This window comes from Caloenas nicobarica, chromosome 3 (assembly GCF_036013445.1).
Source record: "Caloenas nicobarica isolate bCalNic1 chromosome 3, bCalNic1.hap1, whole genome shotgun sequence".
Taxonomy (NCBI): Eukaryota; Metazoa; Chordata; class Aves; order Columbiformes; family Columbidae; genus Caloenas; species Caloenas nicobarica.
Window position 1 is genome coordinate 6,757,798 of NC_088247.1, and position 23,714 is coordinate 6,781,511.

The 23,714-nt window shown below is 43.8% G+C and overlaps 1 protein-coding gene across 1 annotated transcript; it reads right to left on the reverse strand.

Annotated features, from left to right (window-relative positions):
• Nucleotides 1-52: 52 nt before the first annotated feature.
• On the reverse strand, nucleotides 53-22,293 carry LOC135986762 (24-hydroxycholesterol 7-alpha-hydroxylase). The gene is made up of 12 exons (XM_065631149.1): nucleotides 22,117-22,293; nucleotides 19,398-19,533; nucleotides 17,743-17,917; nucleotides 15,440-15,589; nucleotides 14,511-14,604; nucleotides 12,954-13,052; nucleotides 11,022-11,112; nucleotides 8,836-8,969; nucleotides 7,877-7,972; nucleotides 5,724-5,812; nucleotides 2,681-2,768; nucleotides 53-1,819 (listed from the first exon to the last, which is right to left on the reverse strand). Exons 1-12 carry the CDS (start codon nucleotides 22,291-22,293, stop codon nucleotides 1,748-1,750), a joined length of 1,401 nt encoding a protein of 466 aa, XP_065487221.1. The 3' UTR covers nucleotides 53-1,747.
• Nucleotides 22,294-23,714: the final 1,421 nt, after the last annotated feature.

The following is a 23,714-nucleotide window of genomic DNA, read 5'->3' on the forward strand; positions in this document are numbered from 1 at the left end:
AAGCAGCAGGTAAGAGTGCAACTTCTGCAGAATTGACCATGAGGAGCTAAATTAGAAACCTGGACAAATCATTTTCCAGCCATATAAATCATTTAAGTTTGTCAAATTGTTGCATCCATAACTGAGGTAAGCCAACCATCTAATGAATTATACAACAGGTTATTTTCCGATGGATGTTATTCTCATAGTTTTTACTGTTGTCGAAAGTCCATTTGTGTTTTTTGCAGATGCTTCTAAAATGATGAATAATCTCTACTTACAAGACTAAAAATACATGCCAAGTATTATCGTCTATGAAATCTGACAGCAGTTAAAGTGTTGGTATCTGAACTTATTCAACAGCTTCTTTGAACAACTTTTACTAGGTATTCTTTATAGGATTTAATATTTTTAGATTTGTGCAATTTGTTCTATGTCAGTCATGTTAAAGGGGAGAATGTTCTAGATATCAGACAAGCAGTCTAATGAATAGCAATAGCTTTTTTTGCAGTCGGTTTTCATTAGTAGCCAAACATCATGATCAAACTTTCATTGCATATTCATGCAAGGGCCGATTCTGAATCCCGTGGAGCAAATAAAGCTCAGCAGGAATTTTTGGTGCTCCAGTGGAACAAGACCCCAGTGTTTCCCATGCTTGAAATTTTTCCTTTACAAAAGCATTTTATTTGCAAAAAAAGATGCACCGGTTGTAGGCAGAGCAGGCCAGATCTTCGCCTACCGATCCAGGCTGTGATACGCAGGTGATGCTCGTTTATCGTGGCTGCGGGTCTGATCTGGAGGTCTCTGCTCAGCGCTGTCGCATGTTTTGCGCACACCAGCACCAGCAACCCTACGGAGTGACCGATTGGATTTCTTACCACCAGGCACCACTTTGGCTTTGGTTTGAAGAAGAGACCTGCAGGAAGCAGTGACCTGGCCCAAGGGATCTGCTTTTCTACCCCTTCTCGCACAACTTCCATGAATGATTTCCAAATGTAGCAGCTTTTTGTCCTGAATGTCTAGTTGGTGAGTTTAGTATATTGGATTTTCAAAGTCTGTGAAGAATTTGGCTGACAAATCATGAATGCAGCAGGATTTTTAAATACCAGGAGGCAGGCAATCAGGTGAGGATCGCAGATATGACTATACTGGTATGGCAAACCACAGCACAGAGAGCGTACAGCATTTAAAGCTGAAATTAAGAACTGTTAAGAACCTGTCTGGAGGTGCTGGAAAGAGTTCAGAGGAGGGTGGCAATGCTGGTGAAGGGCCTGGAGCACAAGTGTGATGAGGAGCAGTTGGGGGAACTGGGTCTGTTCAGCTTGGAGAAAAGGAGGCTGACGGGAGACCTTCTCACTGTCTACAACTACCTGAAAGGAGGTTGTAGCATGGAGGGTGTTGGTCTCTTCTCCCAAGTAACACGTGATAGGACAAGAGGAAATGGCCTCAAGTTGCACCAGGGAAGGTTCAGATTGGATATTAGGAAACATTTCTTCACAGCAAGGGTTGTCAGGCATTGGAACAGGCTGCCCAGGGCAGTGGTGGAGTCACCATCCCTGGAGGTGTTTAAAAGACGTGTAGATGAGGTTCTTCGGGACATGGTTTAGTGCCAGAGTTGGGTTCTGGTTGAACTCGATGATCTTAAGGGTCTCTTCCAACCAAAATGATTCTATTATTCTATCTGAAGGTGGAGGGTAGGGAAGCAGCTCACTGGTCCATCCATCCCGGGGTGTCTGGCAAAGGAAGGTAAGTTAGCGCTGGGCAGCTTTCAATCCCAGCATTTATACTGGACCCGGAATGGTGCCATGGGTTGCTGCGTCCCCACCAAATGTAAAGGGCTCTGTAAAAAGAAGAAAGTCAGTAGAAACGCTTAAGTTAATTCAGTAATGGAAATATCATTGTGCTTAAACATTAAGATATAAACATTTTCTTGGAGCTTTGGTCTTAGGTGGACTTCCTACCACTACTGGAGATCAACATCTCACTTTCTTCAAGCAGAGCAGAGGAATTAAGTTTTCCCAGCTTCTGACTTCCAGCCTAAAGGGCAATCACTCAAAGCCTGTGCCACTCGCAACTTCTCCCTCTTCTCCTTGGTGGTTTAGCTACAGGCCGTGTGTGTCATGTTGAGGTTGTGACAGGCAGACACGCTGATTTTGCAGCAGTCCGTGTTTGTGAGGAACAAAGACTTTTGGAAAATGGAAAGGACACAGTGCAAATGGAGAAGGAAATTACCGCTGAAAGTGGAGATTACACCACACATCCTTAATGGGAAAATCTTTCTGTGTTGCTCCTACATCTTACCCTAATCATTTCCACCACTGAATATGTAGTGGAACAGCACTGTGAATGCTGCATCTGATTTCATATCTCTAAGTATTAATATTCCAGTTCCATATTCATTGTTCTTCTGAGTGGTAGAAAGCAATTATAAAATCTTTTGTAATGTTTAGGCAATTATAAGACAAAATACTCCTGCAAGTGCTTTCTTGTACAGACAGTGCAGCCCCACTGACATTGATGGAGTTAATCTGGGCTGTCTGAGTTAAAACAAAGATCGAGTTACTCATTACACATTTTATTAACACTCTCAAAATTTTGCTTCATTATCCATAACCACAGTAGAGCATGGTTGTTCAGCTTAGCATGATGAATGAAAGCTAGAAAGATGTGGAATGCTACATAAAAGTATGGATTTTTTTACCTCCTTTGGTACTGCATCCAAAAGAACAAATTGGTATTTGTACAGGAACAGCACAACGAACAACTGGATTTCCATGATGGCAAACCACCTGCAAGAAAAGGGAGGAAAACGTCAGCCATCCAGCCTGACCGTCACATGTATGTTATCATCAGATAAGGCACAGGGTGGCTTTGACACATTTTACATTCCAACCCTTTAGTTCTGCCTGAAAGTTTATCTTCAGTAGGAAAATATGCTGTGGCTTTGTTCAGCTTCATTCCCCGGCGAAGAACACAAATGTAGCGGCTGCCCCTTCTTTCCAGTGAAACTGTAGACCGACAGTCTCCGACACCCTAATTTTAAAACAGCCCCTTATCATTATGGGTTTTTCCACTGTGTAAACATTTATGTTCTTCTAACGCTTGCTGACTTGAAATAACTTCATAGGAGTGAGCAGACAGTCAAATATAGAAAAGGCTATATGACTAATTGTGCTATATAAAGTTATATAATGCAGCTGGGAGCCTGATGACATCAGAGTAGCTGTGACAGCGGGAGTTAGTATTTAATGCGTCAGCATTAGAATGCAGTGTGAGACCCAAGGGCACGATTTTTTTCTGTAACACTCTCAAGAAAGGTCTGTCTTAGTCATCTGGAGAAGATTTCCAATAACTGCAGGTGATCTCCTCCAGGCCATTATTTTTTTCTGTTGACATGTACAAGAGCTTTCTGCATTCAGGCACTAGCATGTACCTATGGGTCAAGGGATCACTCACTTGAAGAATTTAGACTTAAGTCTTAAATATCTAGTTAAAATAGTAATACTACCTTGCTCTTCTACACAGTTTATTTTCCATTATTTGAGAGATGCTGGAAAACTTGGCTAGTGGTGGATTCCCTGGGGAGAAGGCCACATGACTGCACATGGCGTCAGCTGGATTTGGCCTGGCAGGTGTGAAGAAGCAGCTAATAAGTCCCACGAGACCCGAGCTCGCTCCTGCAGAGCCATGCTGATCTGCGCGCTGAGCCGCCCTCTGCTCCCCAGTGGCAGGATGCTTGTTTGTTTTGGCGCAGCTTCAGACCCAAATTATCTCTGTGATTTCACATTGGAATTACCTTGAGCTTGGAGGAATGCAGTGCAGAGATATTTCAATGGAAATTAGCTCATAGACTCATAGAATAGTTTGGGTTGGAAGGGACCTTCAAAGCTCCTCCAGTGCCACCCCTGCCATGAGCAGGGACATCTTCACCAGCTCAGGTTGCTCAGAGCCCCGTCCAGCCTGGCCTGGGATGTCTCCAGGGATGGGGCATCCACCACCTCTCTGGGCAACCCGGGCCAGTGTTTAACCAGTCTCACTGTAAAAAAATTTCTTGCTCATGTCTAGCTCAGTTTAGGCAGGACTTACTCAAGCAAATGCCATGCCGGCAGCACCATACAAAGGTGGGCTCCTTACAGCCACTGTACTGCTTGCACAGCGTGGTCCTGGGCTCTTGGTGCTTGAGGTCCTGCCTCTGAGCTATCCTCACTGGCTTGGCAGGTTGTGTTTGCTAGAATATTTGATGAGTTATCTTCTACCTTTGAGTTTGATTAAATTAGCTTTTAATTTCATGATGAACTTTTGCAACAGAGACATTAAATGTTTAATACATTTCATTTGTAAATCCCAGTACTGAACTAAAACTTGAATTAAACTTGAAATGTCATTGCTTCATTCAGTCATACCAAGGAAATCTACAACCTGGGATCTAGATATATCCCTTGATTTATTTTCCTTTCTTCCAAGACCACCACATTATTCTTTTGGAATTATTGCTGAAAAGCATGAAGGGGTGTGTTACGTGGACTGACTTTTTGTCAGTCAGCACGAAAAAGATTTTCCATCTGTTGTCTATGGAGAGATGTTGTCATTTTCTTTCTAACCATAAACTTATTTTAAAGATATTATCAGAGTCTGCAGAACAGCCTGAACGAAGAAATAGGTCAGTATATATAAACCAGCAGCTTTCGGAAACATTGTTTTGCAGCTTGTCCTGTACCTGCAGATGCCTCTTGCGAATTCTGCCATCGCCCTCGCTGGGAACGAGGCTGCACTCACATTTAGCGCAGGAATACAGTACGAGCCACGGAGGCACAGCAGCGAGTGAGCACGTTCCTCTGGCAAGCCTCAGTGGTGAAGGCAGTTTTTTTCATTTTGTTTATGCCTTTAATGGCTTCACAAAGTTTCTCTGACACTCACGTCCAGCCTGCTGTAGGCTGCAGGTTTAAGAAGGCAGATCCTCTGCAACACCCTCTAGATTCCCTGCTCCACATGGGACTCTTGAGTTAAATGGACTCATTTTAAGGGCTCTTGGTTACTTGCTTCTTAGAGGACACCAGGTTTTGACGGCAGAGAATTGAGCAGGGAGATGTTTGAACACAGAAAGGAGGAGCAGCTGGCTCCCTGGGACTTGCTCCAGGAAGAGGGAGAGCAGAGAAAACAGCAGAAGGAATGCAGGAAGCATCAAGGCTGGCATTGCTGGAGGAGTGGAGAGAGACAGGATCTGCAATTTAAGCCATCGTACAATTGCGTGGGCCTTAATGCAAAGACAAGATTTAAACAGAGTGGAGCCAGTTAAGACATTTGAAGATCAGCAAAATGTCAGTGGCATCACAGAGGACGGAAAAAGAGTCTCAGACTACAGAAAAGTTCTTTAGGTTAGTTTAGTACTTGTTTACGGCAACCTAAATGTCTGTAAATTGGCATTTTTCGTAAGTGGAACAACTCTCCCTTGATGAAAAGACACCTCAGCAGCAGCAGAGCTGGGCTGACCATCCTCCCTGGGGATATCCTTTGATACACTAGTCTCAGATTCTGTTTTTACATCGTGACTTAACCTGTCTTTTCCAGGAACGAAACCACTTTCAAGTTAGTTTAAACAAGGTCCTGATAATACTGAACATTAGGAGACTGACAAAGAGCAAAGCAATGAAAACACTTTCTCTCCAAGTGTGAGAGGAGCCCAGTTCAAGAGAGTTGTTCTCTGCAGGGTTTGGGAATAAATAAACCCCAGCTGTTTCACTGACCTTCCTGGACACTGATGCTTCCCTCCTCCAAATGCCACAAAGCCGTCCAAGAAAACATTCTTCTCTAAATTTGCCTCTTTCCAACGATCCTGTGGGAAGAAACATTTTTTTCCAAATCAGCCTTATATAAATAAAGCTTAACTTTATTTCTGCAAGCTAAAAATTACCTTGGACAGCTAATCCTCCATACAAAGTTGCATTAATGCCATTTTTTTTTGCATTCAACCTGTTAGTATTAAAAGTCTGGATTCAAAAGTCAGCAGCAACTCAGGGAAAGAAATGAGGGTGCTATTCAAAACATACTTAGGTGGCTCAAAGTGCTGGAGAGGTTTTCAAAATCACCCCTCAAGCATTCTTCCTATCCTTCCCATTTTTCTAAATTCAGCATCTCGAGCTGTTGAAATGCCTATAAAAGTGTGACTTTCTCCTTTTATATATATGCAATATATATATATATAAATACATTCAAAGCAAAGGTTCAACTGGAACCTTCCGTCAGCCATAACATTGTATGCACACAAATGGCTCATCCGCATTTTGCACACAAACCATTTCTAAGATGCTGTGCACAAACACAAGGTGTTTGGGTATCTCATAAATGTTTATAAGTATCTCAAGGGTGGGTGTCAAGAGGACGGACCAGACTCCTTTCAGTGGTGCCCAACAACAGGATGAGGGGCAACGGGCACAGACTGAAGCACAGGAGGTTCCATCTGAACATGAGGAGAAACTTCTTTCCTTTGAGGTGCCAGAGCCCTGGAACAGGCTGCCCAGAGAGGTTGTGGAGTCTCCTTCTCTGGAGACATTCAAACCCACCTGGGCACATTCCTGTGTGATCTGCTCTGGTGAACCTGCTCTAGCAGGTGGGTTGGACTGGATGATCTCCAGAGGTCCCTTCCAACCCCAACCATTCTGTGATTCTGTGATTCTGTATCAGCTGCCACACCAGAGAAACACAAGGATTGCACAGCCCCGTTCTCAGGTGCAGGCCAGAGTGTGAGAAAATGAACTCGACACAAACAGCCTGCGTGTACCCAGAGAGCATCTTGCTCCATCCTGAGTTGCTTTAAGAGAAAAGGAACAACACAGGGAACAAGGCAATATGGGCTAAAGTTTGGGTGAGTGACAATGACAGAAGTAAATCTCTCAAATGGTGGGTGACAAACTGTACCAGCCTCCAGAAACTTACTGCAGCTCTACCAAGACCTTCAAGTAACAGCCTGTCAAGTTTGTGGTGGTGAACTCCTCCGATGAAGCTGTATCAGAGAAGATGTAATCTTGTGTTTGTTTATTTTGGATGGGTTTTTTTTTCAACTGGGGCTGTTCAGAGCTTTCTGAAGAAGAAATCTATTAGCATCAAAATCCAATAAAAGCAAGAAAAAAAATCTCAGCGGTGATGAAGCAAGGCAACACCATTTGGAATGGCAGTGTCCAAGGGGCAGCTACCTATTCCTCATGGAAAAAGGGTGGGTTTCTAAAAAAATAAGCTTGCTTTTTAAGAAAAAAGCTACTGAAGAAATAAGCTGCTGCATCAAGCTTTCTGTTCAGGATTTCAAACAGGCAGGAATTGTTACGAGGGATTTCAAACTGGTGAAGAGTTTTCTAGAAGTTTTGTTTAAATTACTCCTTGAAGTATTTCTGTAAAAAAGACAAACCGTTCTATAGCGGATGGTGCTAAAAAGAGCAGTTATGCACCTGCCCACACGGCCACCTGGAGTGGAATAATAATCAAGAAACTCTAGATGAGCTGCTGAATTAGCGGAGCTAATACCTACCAGAAATTATCCGACTGGAAAGACCATGGAACCTGGGGAACTATGTGGAGATGAGCTGTACAGGCAGCTGCCAGGGAGAGGAGAATATTTGGAGGTGGGTTCAACAGTGAAATCAAGGGGGTCTTTCCATCGTGGGGTTTGAACCAAGATTAAAGGGATATAAATTAGTACCATATTATCTGGAATATGTAACTGAACTTTAAAGTCTGGCTTATCCCACAAGGTGCTCCTTTTTGTGCACATATCTGTATACAAGGCCACCCTCCAGACGATAGGGAATAACCAACTTAAAAGCCAATTTGTCCTTAAGCTTTTGTTGTGAAATAAGCAAAGAGGAGATAAGACAGCAAAATACCCCCAGTAAGAGCGACAACTTACAGGTTTGAACATCTCTGGGTCAGGAAAATATTTGGGATTCCTGTGTAACCAATATGGCGACAACATCAGCATGTCACCTGCAGGGACGGTGAAATTCTGAAAAGGAGAGAAAACTCTAAGAAAAGGGAAGATCAGGGGTTCAACTCACAAACCAGTCCCTCCTAAGTACGTCTGTTCCTTCAGAAGAAGGTCCTAACAGAGGGCAGGTGAGGCTGGTGAAGCCATGGTGGGCGTATGAAGCTGCTTCTTGCTGTTGCCCTTTTTTTTAAAGTAAGAGCTAAACAGTGGAGAATGTGGAAAGACTATTTTTGTTCTAATTTGGTTTTTTTCAGGTATAGAAATAATAGAAACATTATTTTTGTCTTTCCTGCTTCTTGATGTATCATGTGGACTGGTGTTTTTTGCTAAATCTTTTGTTAAGGGCTGCCTTCAAAATGCAAATAAATTCATAAAAAAACTTATATGACAGTAGACCTTTATGGGATTTCAGTAATTTCTTAAATGGGCATGAGTGCTGATTGCTTAAGAGAATGTTTTTCTCCCAAATATTTATTTGTTAGACTCCTGAACACTGGCACTGCCCTTCTGAATGCCAATGTAGAGGACAAACAGAAAATCAGTTTTACCAGTTACTAAACTGTGGTCCCTTCTACTATATTTGTTGTGTCTGTTTACTATTTCATATACTGTTAGCACAGTGTCTCCAGCTCAATTCAATTCAATTCAATCTAAAATAAATTCAAATTGAAGGTAAGACTATGAGCAAGAAAAGCGAAACCACTCTTAAATTAGTGATGATTGAATTGATGATGATGAATAAAACTGTTAAACCTAAACGGAATATATATGTGACATTGTGGAATATCTCTATTAATTTTATCCAGATCTTCTGGGAGGCCCCTTTCTAGACAAATCATAAAGCAGCTGTTTGGTTAAAACCAAAACCCAACAAAACTCACCTGAATTTTTATTGGATTTACTACTTTCTTGGTGATTGCACCTGGAGACCTCAGCCGTATGGCTTCCAAAGTGCACCATTTAATAAAAGGGAGCTTCTTAAGGTCCTCTTCAGAGACTTCTACTTTATCTTTACCTGAAAGAAGACTGTGTAAAAATTAGACTTCATACCTGTTTTGATACACACCGACATGTCTTGCTTTAGACCTTCTGATGGAATACCTCAAGATTTTAACACCTTGTTTACACCCAGAAATTTTCTTTATATTTCAAAGCAAATAAGTGGACCAAAATCAGTACAACTTAAGAAAAGCCGTTGAAGATAATTTAATAACTCCGAGGTTGGTGTAGATATGGCACTGTCCAGAAGAGGCCAAACGAAGATCATTTTGGAAGTCAGGAGTCCCTGAACTATTTCGGTACTTTGGTAGGACACTGCATGGAAATCTCAGGGACTGTAGGCACCAAGACAAGCAGCCCTGGCTGAGCTCTCGGGCTCTGCTGACACTAGCAAAGAAAACAGGGCCAGGAGAAAGGCTTAAGAACTTAAGAACAACCCCAGATTCCAGTATAGGTTGGGGAATGACCTGTTAGAGAGCAGTGTAGGGGAAAGGGACCTGGGGGTACTGGGGGACAGCAGGATGACCATGAGCCAGTGCTGTGCCCTTGCGGCCAGGAAGGCCAGTGGCATCCTGGGGTGTATTAGAAGGGGGCGGTTAGTAGGTCGAGAGAGGTTCTCCTTCCCCTCTACTCTGCCCTGGTGAGACCACATCTGGAATATTGTGTACAGTTCTGGGCCCCCCAGTTCAAGAAGGACAGGGAACTGCTGGAGAGAGTCCAGCGCAGAGCCACAAAGATGAATAAGGGAGTGGAGCTCCTCTCATGTGAGGAAAGGCTGAGGGAGCTGGGGCTCTTGAGCTTGGAGAAGAGGAGACTGAGGGGTGACCTCGTTAATGTTTATAAATATATAAAGGGTGAGTGTCACGAGGATGGAGCCAGGCTCTTCTCAGTGACAACCAGTGATAGGACAAAGGGTAATGGGTTCAAGCTGGAACACAAGAGGTTCCACTTAAATTTGAGAAGAAACTTCGTCTCAGTCAGGGTGATGGAACACTGGACCAGGCTGCCCAGGGAGGTTGTGGATTCTCCTTCTCTGGAGACATTCAAAACCCGCCTGGACACATTCCTGTGTAACCTCATCTAGGTGTTCCTGCTCTGGCAGGGGGATTGGACTGGATGAGCTTTTGAGGTCCCTTCCAATCCCTGACATTCTGTGATCTGTGATTCTGTGATTCTGTGCTCAGAGCCTGGTCCAGCCTGGCCTGGGATGTCTCCAGGGAGGGGGCATCCACCACCTCTCTGGGCAACCTGGGCCAGTGTCTCATCATAAAAAGCAGTTGAACTGAAAGATCTTACCCGACACTACAATAGATGCATGGACAAAGCACAAGACTGGCTGATACAAAGCTAGGTCTAAACGGTAGGTGTGGAATGAAGCAACAAATACATATGGTTCTTTTTCTACCTTCTACCTTTTCTACCTTCTTTTGCTAACATCAAAAGTGGTTTTGCTTAAAAAGATGTCTTGAGTATATACTGAATAACGAACTCTGAGCTGGACTCTGTTATCAGCAGTACCCTCAGCAGGGAGTGCAGAAGGGGTGATGAAGCTGGTGAAGGGTCTGGAGCACGAGTCTCATGGGGAGCAGCTGAGGGACCTGGGGGGTTCAGCCTGGAGAACGGGAGGCTGAGGGGAGACCTTATCACTGGCTGCAACTGCCTGAAAGGAGGTTGCACCATGGAGGGGGTTGGTCTCCTCTCCAAAGTAGCAAGTGATAGGATGAGAGGAAATGGCCTCAAGTTGCACCAGGGAAGGTTCAGATTGGATATTAGCAAAAAATTCTTCCTGGAAAGGGTTGTCAGGCATTGGAACAGGCTGCCCAGGGCAGTGGTGGAGTCACCATCCCTGGAGGTGTTTAAAGGATGTAGAGAAGAGGTTCTTAGGGACATGGTTTAGTGCCAGAGTTGGTTAGGTCATGGTTGGACATGATGATCCTGAGGGTCTCTTCCAACTGAAATGATTCTATGATTCTGTGATTATTCTCAGCCATTGGTTATTGACCAAGTGCTGGGCCAACACCAAATAAATAATTTCTAGGTTCCAGAAGGACATGGTCTGACTTATTACCTGCTTTGCCAAAAACAGAAGCCAGGTCTTCCATGATTTTCTTGTAAATGGAAGGATGAGAGAGTATGAAAACAAGGGTCCAGAACGCAATCTAAACAGAGATGAAAGTACTTTAACTCAGGAATATGGAACAGAATTACAGTATCTTTGTAGCAAATCACTGAGGCGGGTGGAAATATCTGCACTTTTTTGGATGTGCCTGTTGCAGCTGGGATGCACAGGGAGTTGTGTTTTCTGGGTAAATCCACATCCAAGGGTGCAGATCCTGGAAGATTAGGTTTAGTGATCTGCTGTGTACTTATCTTCAGTGAACATTACACAGCTTTGGCTTTGAAACAGAGAATCCTTTCTTTAATTTCAAATAACTAGGTGTTAAGATGAATTACTAAATCATTGTGTGTGATTAGATTTAGCTGCATGAATGGAAAAAAGTTAAATAGTAAATTCCTACCAATATTAGCAGAAATGAGGTTAAATGATTAGTAGGGCATTGTCACAGTGAGTCACACTAAAATGGGCAAGAAAACTTAATTAACAGCAAAACAAGCGGTAGAAGATCCCCTTTAGAAATAATTTGCTAACTGATTATGCAATGAAGTTGAAAATCAAGAAATTTAAGAAAGGAGAAAATCCTCTTAAGCGGGATGAAACCAGAAGGACTCGCAGAGCTGCCAGGAGTCTCTCTCCTCCTGCTGAGCTGGCGGGAGATGCCGTCCGCACGCAGATCTGGTCGCGGGCCATCTGTGCTGCTGAGGGATGAGAACTCGTACTGTTATTTCCCAAACAGCCCCCCGTGGATGCGGCCCTCCTCCTGCAAAACAAATCTGGTAGCTTAGTTTTCTTGTACAGTGCTTGGACACTGTGGTTTCGCTCCACGGGCTGAGGAGGGAAAACTGAATTGTTTCAGATAAAAGGGTTTAACGCACTTGTAAAAAATCCCCTTGGAAGGTGAAAGGCCTTTTTTTGTCATTCCAGTCACCAGAACGGTAGTTGTGACTATTCTGAGAAACAACAAAATATCTGTATGTCTATTTACAGCAGAATATTACAGGAGTAAGTAATGATAGTGCTGTGGAAGGAATGTCAGTTATCCTGTAACAGACGGCAGGCTGTGCCTCTCACTTATACCAACGTGTAAAACCACAGAAATCTCACTAAAATGGATTAAATTACTTTAGGGTAAATTGTAGCAATATCCAATCTACAAAAATCATAGATATATCCATTAGGAGTATATCTAAAAATAACTCACCATCATTTTTTTCTAAATCACATCTGTAATGGACATAACTGTGCTGGAACGAGCTTAGTAGTCATGGTAAATAAAGGATGTTTTTGCTGCTATGGATTTCTCATCTGAGAAATTCCTATAAATGTCTTTGGTCGGCCTGAGCTGTGGTAGATATATTGGGCTTGTTAGCATACATGTATCTGGATCATTAATCTGTCAAATCCATTTCTAACAGAGACAAATCTTCAGTGGCAGGAGAATCAAACTATTGCTTTTCTCCCCCTGAAGCAACACTGCTATTTGTCCAGCAGATCCCAAAAAGCAAGAGAGCCAAATTCACTCCAGGACTTTTACACAGATGAAGTTACTCTATATTACGCTTTTGATAATGCCAGGCTATTTAAACAGAGTTAAATGCTCTTCACAGCTTAAGACTGTGATCCTAATAGCTACGAGACATATGTTGCCCAAATGTTATGATAGGGGATGTAATAATTTAGGAAAAATACAAGAAGAGCTTTTCTTGTCATTGATCTGTGAGACTGCAGCCTGGGTGTATTTGTAGAGATGCATGTGGGCGTGATAATCCCTTCTTTGGGACACACACAGCGTGTGTGACCTCTGGTTCAAAGCCTTTGCTTCCCAAATACAGGCTTTTGGACAGGAGAGAGAGAAGGTGTTTCTCCAGCTGATGTACTTACAGGGACAGCATTTGCTTGGGAAGCCCAGAGCATTAGGAGACCATAACTGGGAGCCAGATGTTTTTCTTGCAAGCAATCCAGGAGATGTTGCAGTAGTGTCTGTTAAAAATAAAATAAAATAATACGTATTTCCAAATAAATATTATAATCTAGTTTAGGGTAGGGCTTACTAGAATTCAAGAATACAACATAAGACTAGTTTATCAAAAAGAACTAACGTTAGTTATGTTTTTTCGGTAGTCACGAAGAAGAGGTGACATTCATCAAGAGAAAGTGAGACTCACTCACAGGCAGGGGGCCAGAAGAAGTCAACGCACCATGTGAATCCCTACTGAACACTCACCCTGCCCTCCATTTTCTTCAAGTTTGGGGGGGATTTGGTTCCCCCACTCCCCATTGTTCCTTGTATGTGGAAGAAAGAAAAGAAATCTCTATTCTTTCGAAATTCCTGCTCTACTTCTCCACTTTAAAGAACCTGAAAATAGGACCGAGCAAGTTGAACGAATGAAGAAAATGTTCTCTCTGTTCCTGCCAAAAAGGTGCTTGTTATGAAGAGATGGTCTGATGGATCAGCCAACTCCCTAGTTCCAGGTGCTTTGTTAGTGACCTATCCAGTGACTTCAATAGCTTGATATTCTTTGAAACTATAGCAACTGTGTGATGTTCTAACATCAGCTTTTGTTTATAGTATTTGTTTAAATATACGAGGCAACCATGCATTCAAGGCAAAGCTTCTTGTTTAGTATTCAGGGGAGAAAAGGCTGACCTTGAATAAAAAATGACCGCTCTTTTTTCCGAATTCCCACCCAATCTAAGACACCAAGTATGTGCCTCCTACCTCCAGCACCTTCTTATCTCCCACCATGCCTTCTCCAGCCCCGTTCCTTTCCATTATTCTGGTTTATTTTATGAAAGAAATTGTGGTATGTAAAGCTTTTAAAGTCTAAATAAAACCTGTTTTGTTTAATGATCTGTTCTATAATCATTTGGTAGATTAAAATTCCCAGGCCAGTCTGCCCTCACATCTGTCAACCGTATAGACAGAATTCCTGCCATAGCTTATGGAGAATAACCAGAGGGACAACTTATCAGAGCTTTGACACAATCAATATTTAGGGTACTTGGCTTCCAATCCAGTAATCTGCTATTTTCTACTAGTCTGGCTGCTGGAGGATCTACTCACTCTACACCAGGGTTTAAAAATAGTACATGTAAGGTTTTGAAATTTCACAGCGCGGTGCCCTCAGAGAAACAACTGAAGAGGTCTTTCTCTCACCTCTTTCCACTGCGATACCAGAGGCTGATGATGGGTCATAGCTCTGAACCCTTGGCTTAAAATTCCCCAGAACTGTAGGAAATGAACTACATTGAGGAGTATAACTCAAAATTATGGGTCTGTTCTAATGCAGGTGACAGCAACACTGGACAATTAAGGTACAGCTATTGAAGCTGACATATTTGGCTTATTTCTTCCAGTACTGAAATAATTCTTGCCCTCTATCACTTCAGTCAGAATATATGATGAAGTCATCTTATTTCATAGCCTCGGATGTTTACCTTGGATGCAGTCTCTGAAGGGTTGGTCCTCTCAGCATCTGACACTACTTTCTCAAATAATTTTAGAAGCCATTTTTTGGATTTAGACCAGTTCCTGTAAAGAAAAGCAACAAACAAGAAGCACTTAACAGAGGCAGCACAACCCAACATTTCCTTTTCCATGAGGACTCCTTGGTTTCTTTCCAAAAGCCCCAGGGCAGCAGTCAGTTGATGAATAGTCAAGCGTCAGTCTGACTGACAGTGGTGTTGACTGATGTGAGGAACAGCATGTCTGAGACCTTCACCTTGGCCAGGCCTCACCTTGCAGCCAGGACCTGTGACTGCAATTCTCCCAGATTTTCAGATCTATTTCCCTACAAGTTTTCGTTGTGGCTTTAGTTTAGTTCAATCTTGGGACGTTCCCTGAGAAAATAAAGGCCACATTTTCAGAGCGTCCTTAGGTCTTTCTGAAGGCTGTTTTAAGGTGCTCAAGGTGCTGTCATGGCCCTGACAGGCTCCCTTCCTTGGAGTTTGGTTGCCTCTACCCAAGGCCAGCTCTGCAACAGTGTGGCTGTGTAACTCCAGAGCAGTTTGCTGGGAAAACAGCCAAGGTGTGGGAGAGAGCAAAGAGATGCATCACCGGGGACCCTTTCAGCTTAGGGGTCATGTTTAGGCTCAGGCCTTTGCTCTTTGCCCAGTTCTGCTGCTCCCTGCCAGGTCCAAGGTGGACCCTGCCTACTTCAGGTTCTTTCTGCTTTATGCCAGGAAAATGCATGAGAGAAGCTCAGAACTTCTTTGAAGCAGCTAGCTGAAAGTCTGCCTGACCCAAAGACACACCATCGATAAAGACGGCACATCACCCTCCAGGGGAAATGTCTCTCACAGTTGAAATCCCAGCAGCCAAAATGCCTATGATGGGTACACCACGTGCATCACCTCCGCTCTCTTACCTCAGGAAGCACTCAGGCATCTGAGAAGCGTATTCAAAGTCCTCATCGTACTTCTGAAAATGTTCTTCAAACTCCTTGATTTCACTCTGACTTGTTGGGCAGATGCCTTTCCCAAACAAAGTGTTCACCGCTGCTGGATACATGACATGCCTGCAAGGACAAAACCCATTTTGGGCCCCTCACGACAAGAAAGACCTTGAGGTGCTGGAGTGAGTTCAGAGAAGGGCAATGAAGCTGGTGAAGGGTCGGGAGCACAAGTGTGATGACGAGCGGCTGAGGGAACTGGGGCTGTTCAGCCTGGAGAACAGGAGGCTGAGGGGAGACCTTCTCACTGTCTACAACTACCTGGAAGGAGGTTGTAGCATGGAGGGGGTTGGTCTCCCAAGTAACAAGTGACAGGACAAGAGGAAATGGCCTCAAGTTGCACCAGGGGAGGTTTAGGGTGGATATTAGGAAAAATTTCTTGACAAAAAGGGTTGTCAGGCATTGGAACAGGCTGCCCAGGGAAGTGTTTGAGTCATCATCCCTGGAGGTGTTTAAAAGACACGTAGATGTGGTACTTCGGGACATGGTTTAGAAGTGGACTTGGCAGTGTCAGGTTAATGGTTGGACTTGATGATCTTAAAGGTCTTTTCTGACCAAAATGATTCTATGATTCCATGATTCTATGACTTACAGGCTGTAGGGAAGCTGTTGTGGCAGTTTTAGGTCAGGACTGGCATGTTGAATTGCCAGCTCTAGAAGTGCAGGACTCAAGCGTCACACCAGGATGGGAGGGCTGGCACAAGGCTCCTGCCTCACTCACACTCTCCTCCCAGATTTTAAGCAGAGGCTGGGAGACACATGGACCTCAGGCTAGTCCTCTGCGTGTGACTGAACTTCATCAGTTTATGTCTGATCACTTGAGCAGCAGCAGAAAGGCTCTGGGCACTGAGGTCCCCTTCTCCCCATTGACCACCCCTCTACTTCAGGCCAGCCCATGTGGACCTTGTGGGCATTGCACATCTCCTTCTACAACCAGACACCCTGAGAAATCCTTCCTCTGCCTGCAGCTTTGCTGGACTGAACAATGCTTTTTTTTTTCTGTTTTCTTTTTGTCTCACTCCTTCCCTATTTGCTCCTCTGTCATTCTGCAAACTCAGCTCATTTCCCAGGCCTCTTCACCTGCACTCCTGAGCTCTGAGAAACCCTTACGCAGTTTTCGCTGGTTCCAGTCACTGCTACACATGTATTTCAAGCAATGGCTCTTTCACTTTCTTGCTTTTCTACAGATCGTAAGGAAGATGGAGCCACCTGCTGGCTGCATAGATTTAGTTTCAAGGCAGCTAAATAACAATTATCCAGGTCACTGCATCCTAATTCTTCTATCTGGCAAAACCATAAGAACAGATCACACTCAGCACAGACTTACTGTGGATGCCTCTTACCGATTCTGTAGTTTATCATCTAGCCTGTGACTAGATGTGACTCTGCTCTCAGAAGACAGTGGGAGAACACCATGGGATGGGGGGGTTTGCACCTCATTATTGAGACCAGTGGGACTGAGGGCTGGGGGGTTTCAAAGCCCTTTTTCCCCCACATTTTTCCCCAGGTAATCCAAATTGCAGTAATTGAAGCAACAAGTGCTCAGTGGTTTAGGTGCAGTAAAAAGCTGTATCGTAGATATAATATGCAGGAAATGTCAGCAAAAGACAACCTGGACATCTTAGAAATAGGTCCAACACAAAGGCAATTGTAGTCCTGATGGACAGGTAAGATACAGGGGTTATTCCAGGTCATAAGGAAGGAGAAGGAGTTAAAAGCTCTGGTTTTGTCACATGAAACTCTCAGTTAAGGGATTTTTTTCACATGAAGGATGAAGTTCTGGCAGCAAAGTCAGTTGCAGAAGTCTTATTTAAATTTTGGGCTATACTTGGCCCAAAACATGCAAGGAAAGTTTTCATCCTGCTGAAGATGAAGCATTTTGTCTGTTCATAAGTTCTCTATAAACATGTGAAACTTTCATCCCATCTTTCGGGAAACAGGGTTTGTTGGAAGATGCTGTGGTCTGTCTTTTTTTTTTTTTTCTTCCAAATAGGTAATTCAGATGTTCCTCCCCGCTGGGAGGAACCTTTGGATGGTTCATCACCTTTGGATGAAACCCTGTCTACTCTGTGAGCCACCTGAAACTGTGAAGCTGTGATGAGTATCCTGACATAGCTTTTCTAAGATTTATGAGCCTGAGCTCCACCAGCTTTATGGTGACATCTCTGCTCCCATATAGGTTACCTGTACACTAGAGATGTGCTGCAAAGCTCTCTTACCTTACCAGGTCATTGAGGTCGCCTATGCCCTCCATGCCCAGCTGTGCCATGTGCTCATGTAGTTCCTCACACAAAGTGCCTGTGAACACGTGCAGATTCGAAGGAGCCATTTTTCCTTTCATCATGCTGTAGAGGTTCCCGTGGTTCTGGTAAAATGCTTCTGCAGGGACAGAAACTAAATACAAAAAAAACCAGAAACGTTTTGGGAAGTAGATGAAGTAGATTTTCACTGAAAGATAGAGTAAAAATTTTCTACACATAACTTGTGACTCTAAACACCTTAACCCTAATTTCCCTAGACTGAAACTCCCAGAAATCTTCCTTCTAACCCCGTAAAGATTTTGGCGAGCGCTCTGCTTCTACCAGTCTGTGTAACATCTTCCTGCCTTATGAAGCTTCAGTGCCAGAATCAGCAATCCAGACACGTCCCTCCAGCTCCCATGTGGATGTACAGAAGCATGTGCTCCACAAAACTGACTGACAAGAAAATAAACTAATCCAAGAAAAAACAGTTTGGGTCTTCATGCTATAGTAAATCATCTCAGTCATACTAGGAGAGGCTGAGAGAGCTGGGACTGTTCAGCCCAGAGAAGAAAAGGCTCAGGGCAATCTTATCACTGCAGATAAGGGTTGTCGGGCATTGGAACAGGCTGCCCAGGGCAGTGGTGGAGTCACCATCCCTGGAGGGGTTTAGAAGGCATTCAGACGAGGTTCTTAGGGACACAGTTTAGTGCCAGAGTTAGGTTAGGTTATGGTTGGACTCGATGATCCTGAGGGTCTCTTCCAACTGAAATGATTCTATGATAAATATCTGGTGGTGGGAGTACAGAAGATGGGGACAGGCTCTTCTCAGGGCAGGAGGCGATGGGCACAAATGGGAACACAGGAGATTTCACTGAGACATAGGAAAGTTTTTATTGTGAGGAGGGTCAAACACAGGAACTCCAGGTTGCCCTGGAGTGCTCATCCTTGGAGATGCTCAAAACCCAACTGGACACAGCCCTGAGCAACCTGCTGTCACTGACATTGCTCCAAGCAGGGCTTGGACTCGGTGATCACCAGCGCTGCCTCACAGCCAAAGGGATTCTGCAATTTAATCTCTCTGCCAACTTGCTTCTCTCTCTTTTCACAATCCCAAAGTGCCAAACTACTCAAAGAATTCCTGTCTGCGCAACTCCATGTGGATATAAGCACACAAGCTGACAGAACACGCCTCTGCGGATGGGATATATACCTCGTCCCTTCCTAATGACCTTTGTACTGCAGGGTAACAACTAATTATTGCTACAAGCTGATTTTCAAATTAAGTGATAGGACAACATATTATTGCTCCAAACCTGGTACACATTGTTTGAGTGTCCAGCCACAGAAAAGAACCTGATCTCAAACTGGGGCTGCTTTATGTTTTTCATCAGTAAGAACAGTCCTTGCTTCAGAAACCTTTGATCCCTTAAGACTGAATCCAAATCACTTTGCAGGCTTACAGTGCTGGATCCACATGAAGGAATTTCATTTCACCTTCATTTCGTAGCACGGTCATGGGTTAAGACAAGCATTTAACGCATGATCATAAACTAATTGGCTTTGGATTATGCTTTAATGGTCCTGGGTAACTAGATTTGATTTCCATTAAAAAAGAGCTACATCTCATTTACCTGCATTCTCGACAGCTTGTTGTACTGCCTGTTCAAAATTTAAGTCTTTAGATGTAAAAAATGCTTCAGTTCCTTCTTCCTCGGTCACAAAAGTGAATCGTTTTCCCAGAGCAAATATTGTGAACACAGGCCCATGCTGGAAGAAACAAAGATGTTATATTACTGTATTGTTAACACGTTTGACGGGAGCCCTAGCAGGACTTCAGTGCTGCTGAGAGGTCAGGAGGGAGGACCTGGCCCTTCCTGCTCTCATGCACCTTGCTCAGAAATGCACAAAGATGAACATGAATCGGACCAAAATTTGTAGATTTACAAACCAGAAGCGAACATCACCAGGGCCTGCCTGACCTCTTGCAGAGGAGAAGAGATTCCTTCTCCACAATAACACTATATATTTGAAGTATGTTACAGTTCAAACCTACCTGGATTTAAAGAACCCAAGTGATGGATTATCTACTGCACCCCTTGGCTGCCATAGCAAAGTGCCCACATTGTAAAAATCCATAATCCTACTTATTTCAACCTACATTTTTTTAACAAAAACTACCTACTCCTGCATCTTTTAAATATTTTGGGTGTTTATTTTGTTTTGTTTTGTTTTTCTTTTCTAGTTTAAAGGTTCTGCTAATACCAACAGTTTCTTTCCTGTACAGGTGTTTAAACATTAATATCAAAATAGCTAACAAGCTTTTTGCTAGGAAAGGAGCAAAGAAAGGACAGCAAATATCTGAACCCATTGTGTGCCCACAGCTTCAATTCAATGTATTTCTCTGCCCCCTCCATCTCAACAGGACATACTGAGCTAGAAAAGGCAGAGGGATGCACAGCAAGCATGAATGAAAGTTTAAATTAACGGAGACTAAGTGGGCTTAGATCCCAGGAAAGGTGAAAAGAGAGTAATTATTCCCAGTTTCTCACCACGTGAAAGCTAATGGGCACCTATTAGAAGTTACCTTCTGGTTTTAAACCAGACAGAATGCTTTCTTCACATGGTTCGTGGTTAAATTATGGATCCATTGCTGTGGGATGCCGTGAAGCCAAAATTATACCCAGGGTAACAAAAAGCTTAGGTTATGATAGTCAGATCATCTGGATGCAAATTTCAGCCTAGGAAGTCCCTAAGCTGTTGATGACCAGAAGCTGGGAAGAAAAAGCAGAAGGTGGAGTGCTCTGATCTGGCTGTGCTCCTTACGCCTTGTTACTGAGCATCTACTGAAAGCTGCTTTTCAAGACAGACACTTCTCATCTGCCCTGGTATAATTACACTGATGCTCTAACATAATAAGGTCAGTTACTGGAACAAGCTGTCAAGCAGTTGTGCATTTACCATCCTTGTGTTATGGGTGGATACCAACGAAGTGTGGGCATCGCCTGCCAACACTGCATCCCAGTTTACTGCTCTGTCTGAAATGGTGTTTAAGGAGACATGATGACATTCGGAGATATAGAAAGCAAAATAAAAATCCTCTTAGGATTTAGGGCCTCCAAAGCTGCTCTGTTTTTTTCCAAAGACTGGGAAACACCACAGGTCCATACAACATCGTTCTCATCGGCCCCTTTTAAGTACAGAAAGGATGTAATAGGGTCTCCCTGGAGCCTTCTCTTCTCCAGGCTGAACAACCCCAACTCTCTCAGCCTGTCCTCCCAGCAGAGCTGTTCCAGCCTCTGATCATTTCTGTGGCCCCTCTCCAACAGGTCCATGTCCCTCTTACGTTGGTGGCCTCAGATGCACAGATGAAAGATACAAGGCATAATAATATAAGGTTAAAACCATCCTGTTAAGATCAAAGCAGTCAAGAAACTGCAGATCATATCCATGAGCTTACTCTAAGGTGGACCCAATGTGCTTTAATACAAGATTGGCAGCTCTTGATATTCTTACACTTCATACTTCAGCTGATTATACTTGAATTTTTGCTTTCACTTAAAACCACAAGTTTATAACAACCGTGATGCAAAGAAATACTTACACATATGAAATCTAATAGTTCAAAACAAGAAATCAAATTTTAAAATATCCAGTATTTCTGAATTTTTGTTTTCAAATTTCAGGATGTCACATTTGTAGCTAGTTTTTGCAAGTAGTGGGCTGTGTGATCCTTCAGCATTGAATAATTGAGGTTGACTATATTGCATCAGTAGCAGGTAATATCACTGAATGAAAACAATAAGATGGGGTTTATGTCAGTATTAGCTGCCTAGAAATTAAGCATCTAATCTAAATGAATCATTTGGGCTCTATCAGATAGACACAGAGGAAGAAAGGCACATGCAGGGGGTAAATCTTCATGCCCGTCTCCAGTAATTTTTTTAGGATGGAAAAAGCTGCCTGCCAAGCATTCCCGTGTCTCCCTTGAATGCTGGGAGACAACAGCTGGTACTCAGAAATCTCACCTAACTTTAGGCGCACAAATAATTAGTCTCCTGGTCCCAGCATCTGGCACAGGGCTTTCCACATTATCTGAAACCAAGATTAACATGTGGCCAGAATTTAAAAGCAAAACAGCAGAGGTGCCGGCTCCAGACAGGATGATCCCAGCACAGAGATCGTGCCTGGATCAGATCCACAACTAAGCAACATTACTGGTACAAAGCCGAACCTCCACCAGCTAAATGTTATAAAATGTGACAGGAAAGTGAAAACTTAATGCAGAAGTTTCTCTTTGCCTCTCCCCTTGCAGGCAGCCACCCTGAGCACACACACTGCCACAGCCATTACCTTGCTTCTAGCTTGCTCTATAAACTCCAGAGGAGCTTTCCCGAACTGAAACGTGGCTCCAAACCAAGGGATCCAGCTTCCGATGCAAGGAGGGGAGCTCGGATTTCTCAGCTGAAACAAAACAGCCTTGACAATCAGAAGTCCCAGGATCGCTGACAAGAGGAGAGCAAGAACCATTTTGCCTCTTCGCTGCCTGACACAGCAGCTGCTCCGCCTGACGCAGCACCCGGCAGGGCCAGTCCGTGACAAGGACCTTTTTTATCAGTCTTGCCAGCTGACCACTGCCACGGAGACAAGCTGTCAAAGCGCCGACCCACCCAGGGGGACAAGCCCTTGTTTTGGAAAAGGCAGAGCCAATTCTCCTCCACTCTGGGACGAGGACAAACTCCACTGTTTGCAAAACTCAGATGTTGCTGTGACAAGTCCTTGAACTTCACACGAGTTGCTGGAGGGCTACCCAATCAAAGCAGTGAGTTGCTTTCTTCAGTTTAAAAAGTATTTGTTGGCAATGTCAAGATTACAAAGCAGAGAGTCTGTGATTCGCAGACATTTTGCTTTCAGCAAGGCAGGTGGCAAGAAGCTTCTGCAGGCATCACATGGAGTAGTAAGCTTTATAAAAGGTATTTCTCTCCTGAGATTATATCATTAAAAGCTAGATGTGTGTCCAGTGTCCGAGGAGCAGAGAAAGGCTTCGGAGGTTGAACTGACAATTCAAAACATGCTGGTGGCCCCTGCAATATCACTGCAATGTCAGAAGACAAGATTTCAGAGAGGTCAGATTGGTTTCTTTGTGGGCGTGGAAGCGAAACACTGAGATGGCGTATAAAATTCATTAAGTATTAAAAAAAACTAGAAAGTGCTCTCACAGCCTACCCTGGCACACCCTCAGCAAGTTTGAAGATGATACAAAACCAGGAGGAGTACTGGATGGATCAGATGAACATGCTGCCATTCAGAGGAACCTCAACAGGCTGGCAAAATCGGTAAACAGGGACTTACCATAGAATACCAGGTTAGAAGGGACCTTGAGGATCAATGGTCCAACCCTTCTTAATAAAAAAAGTGAATTTATGAAGTTCAGCAAAGGGAAATGCCAAGTCCTGCACCTGGGGAGGAATGAGCCCATGTACCAGGCTGGGGGCCACCTGGGTGGAAAGCAGCTTTGCAGATCTGGGGTCCTGGTGGACACCATGTTGAACATGAATTAGAAATGTGCCTTTGCACTCAACAGCACCCGGGGTTGCATTAGGGAGAATGTTGGCAGCAGGTCAAGGGAGGTGATCACCCCCTCTGCTCTGAGCTAGAGAGATCCATCAGAGTGCTGGGTCCAGTTCTAGGCTCCCCAGGGCTAGAGAGACATGAACAGACTGGAGTGAGCCCAGTGAAGGGCCAAGAAATTAATAAAGGGGCTGGAGCATCTGTCATTTGAGGAGAGGCTGAGACAGCTGGGACAGTTCAGCCTGGAGAAGAGAAGACTCAGGGGGATCTTATCAGTGTGCACGAACAACTGGAAGCAGAGTGTGAAGAGGATGGAGTCAGGCTCTTCCTAGTGGTGCCCAGTGAAAAGGCAAGAGGCAGTGTGCACAAATGCAGAAAAT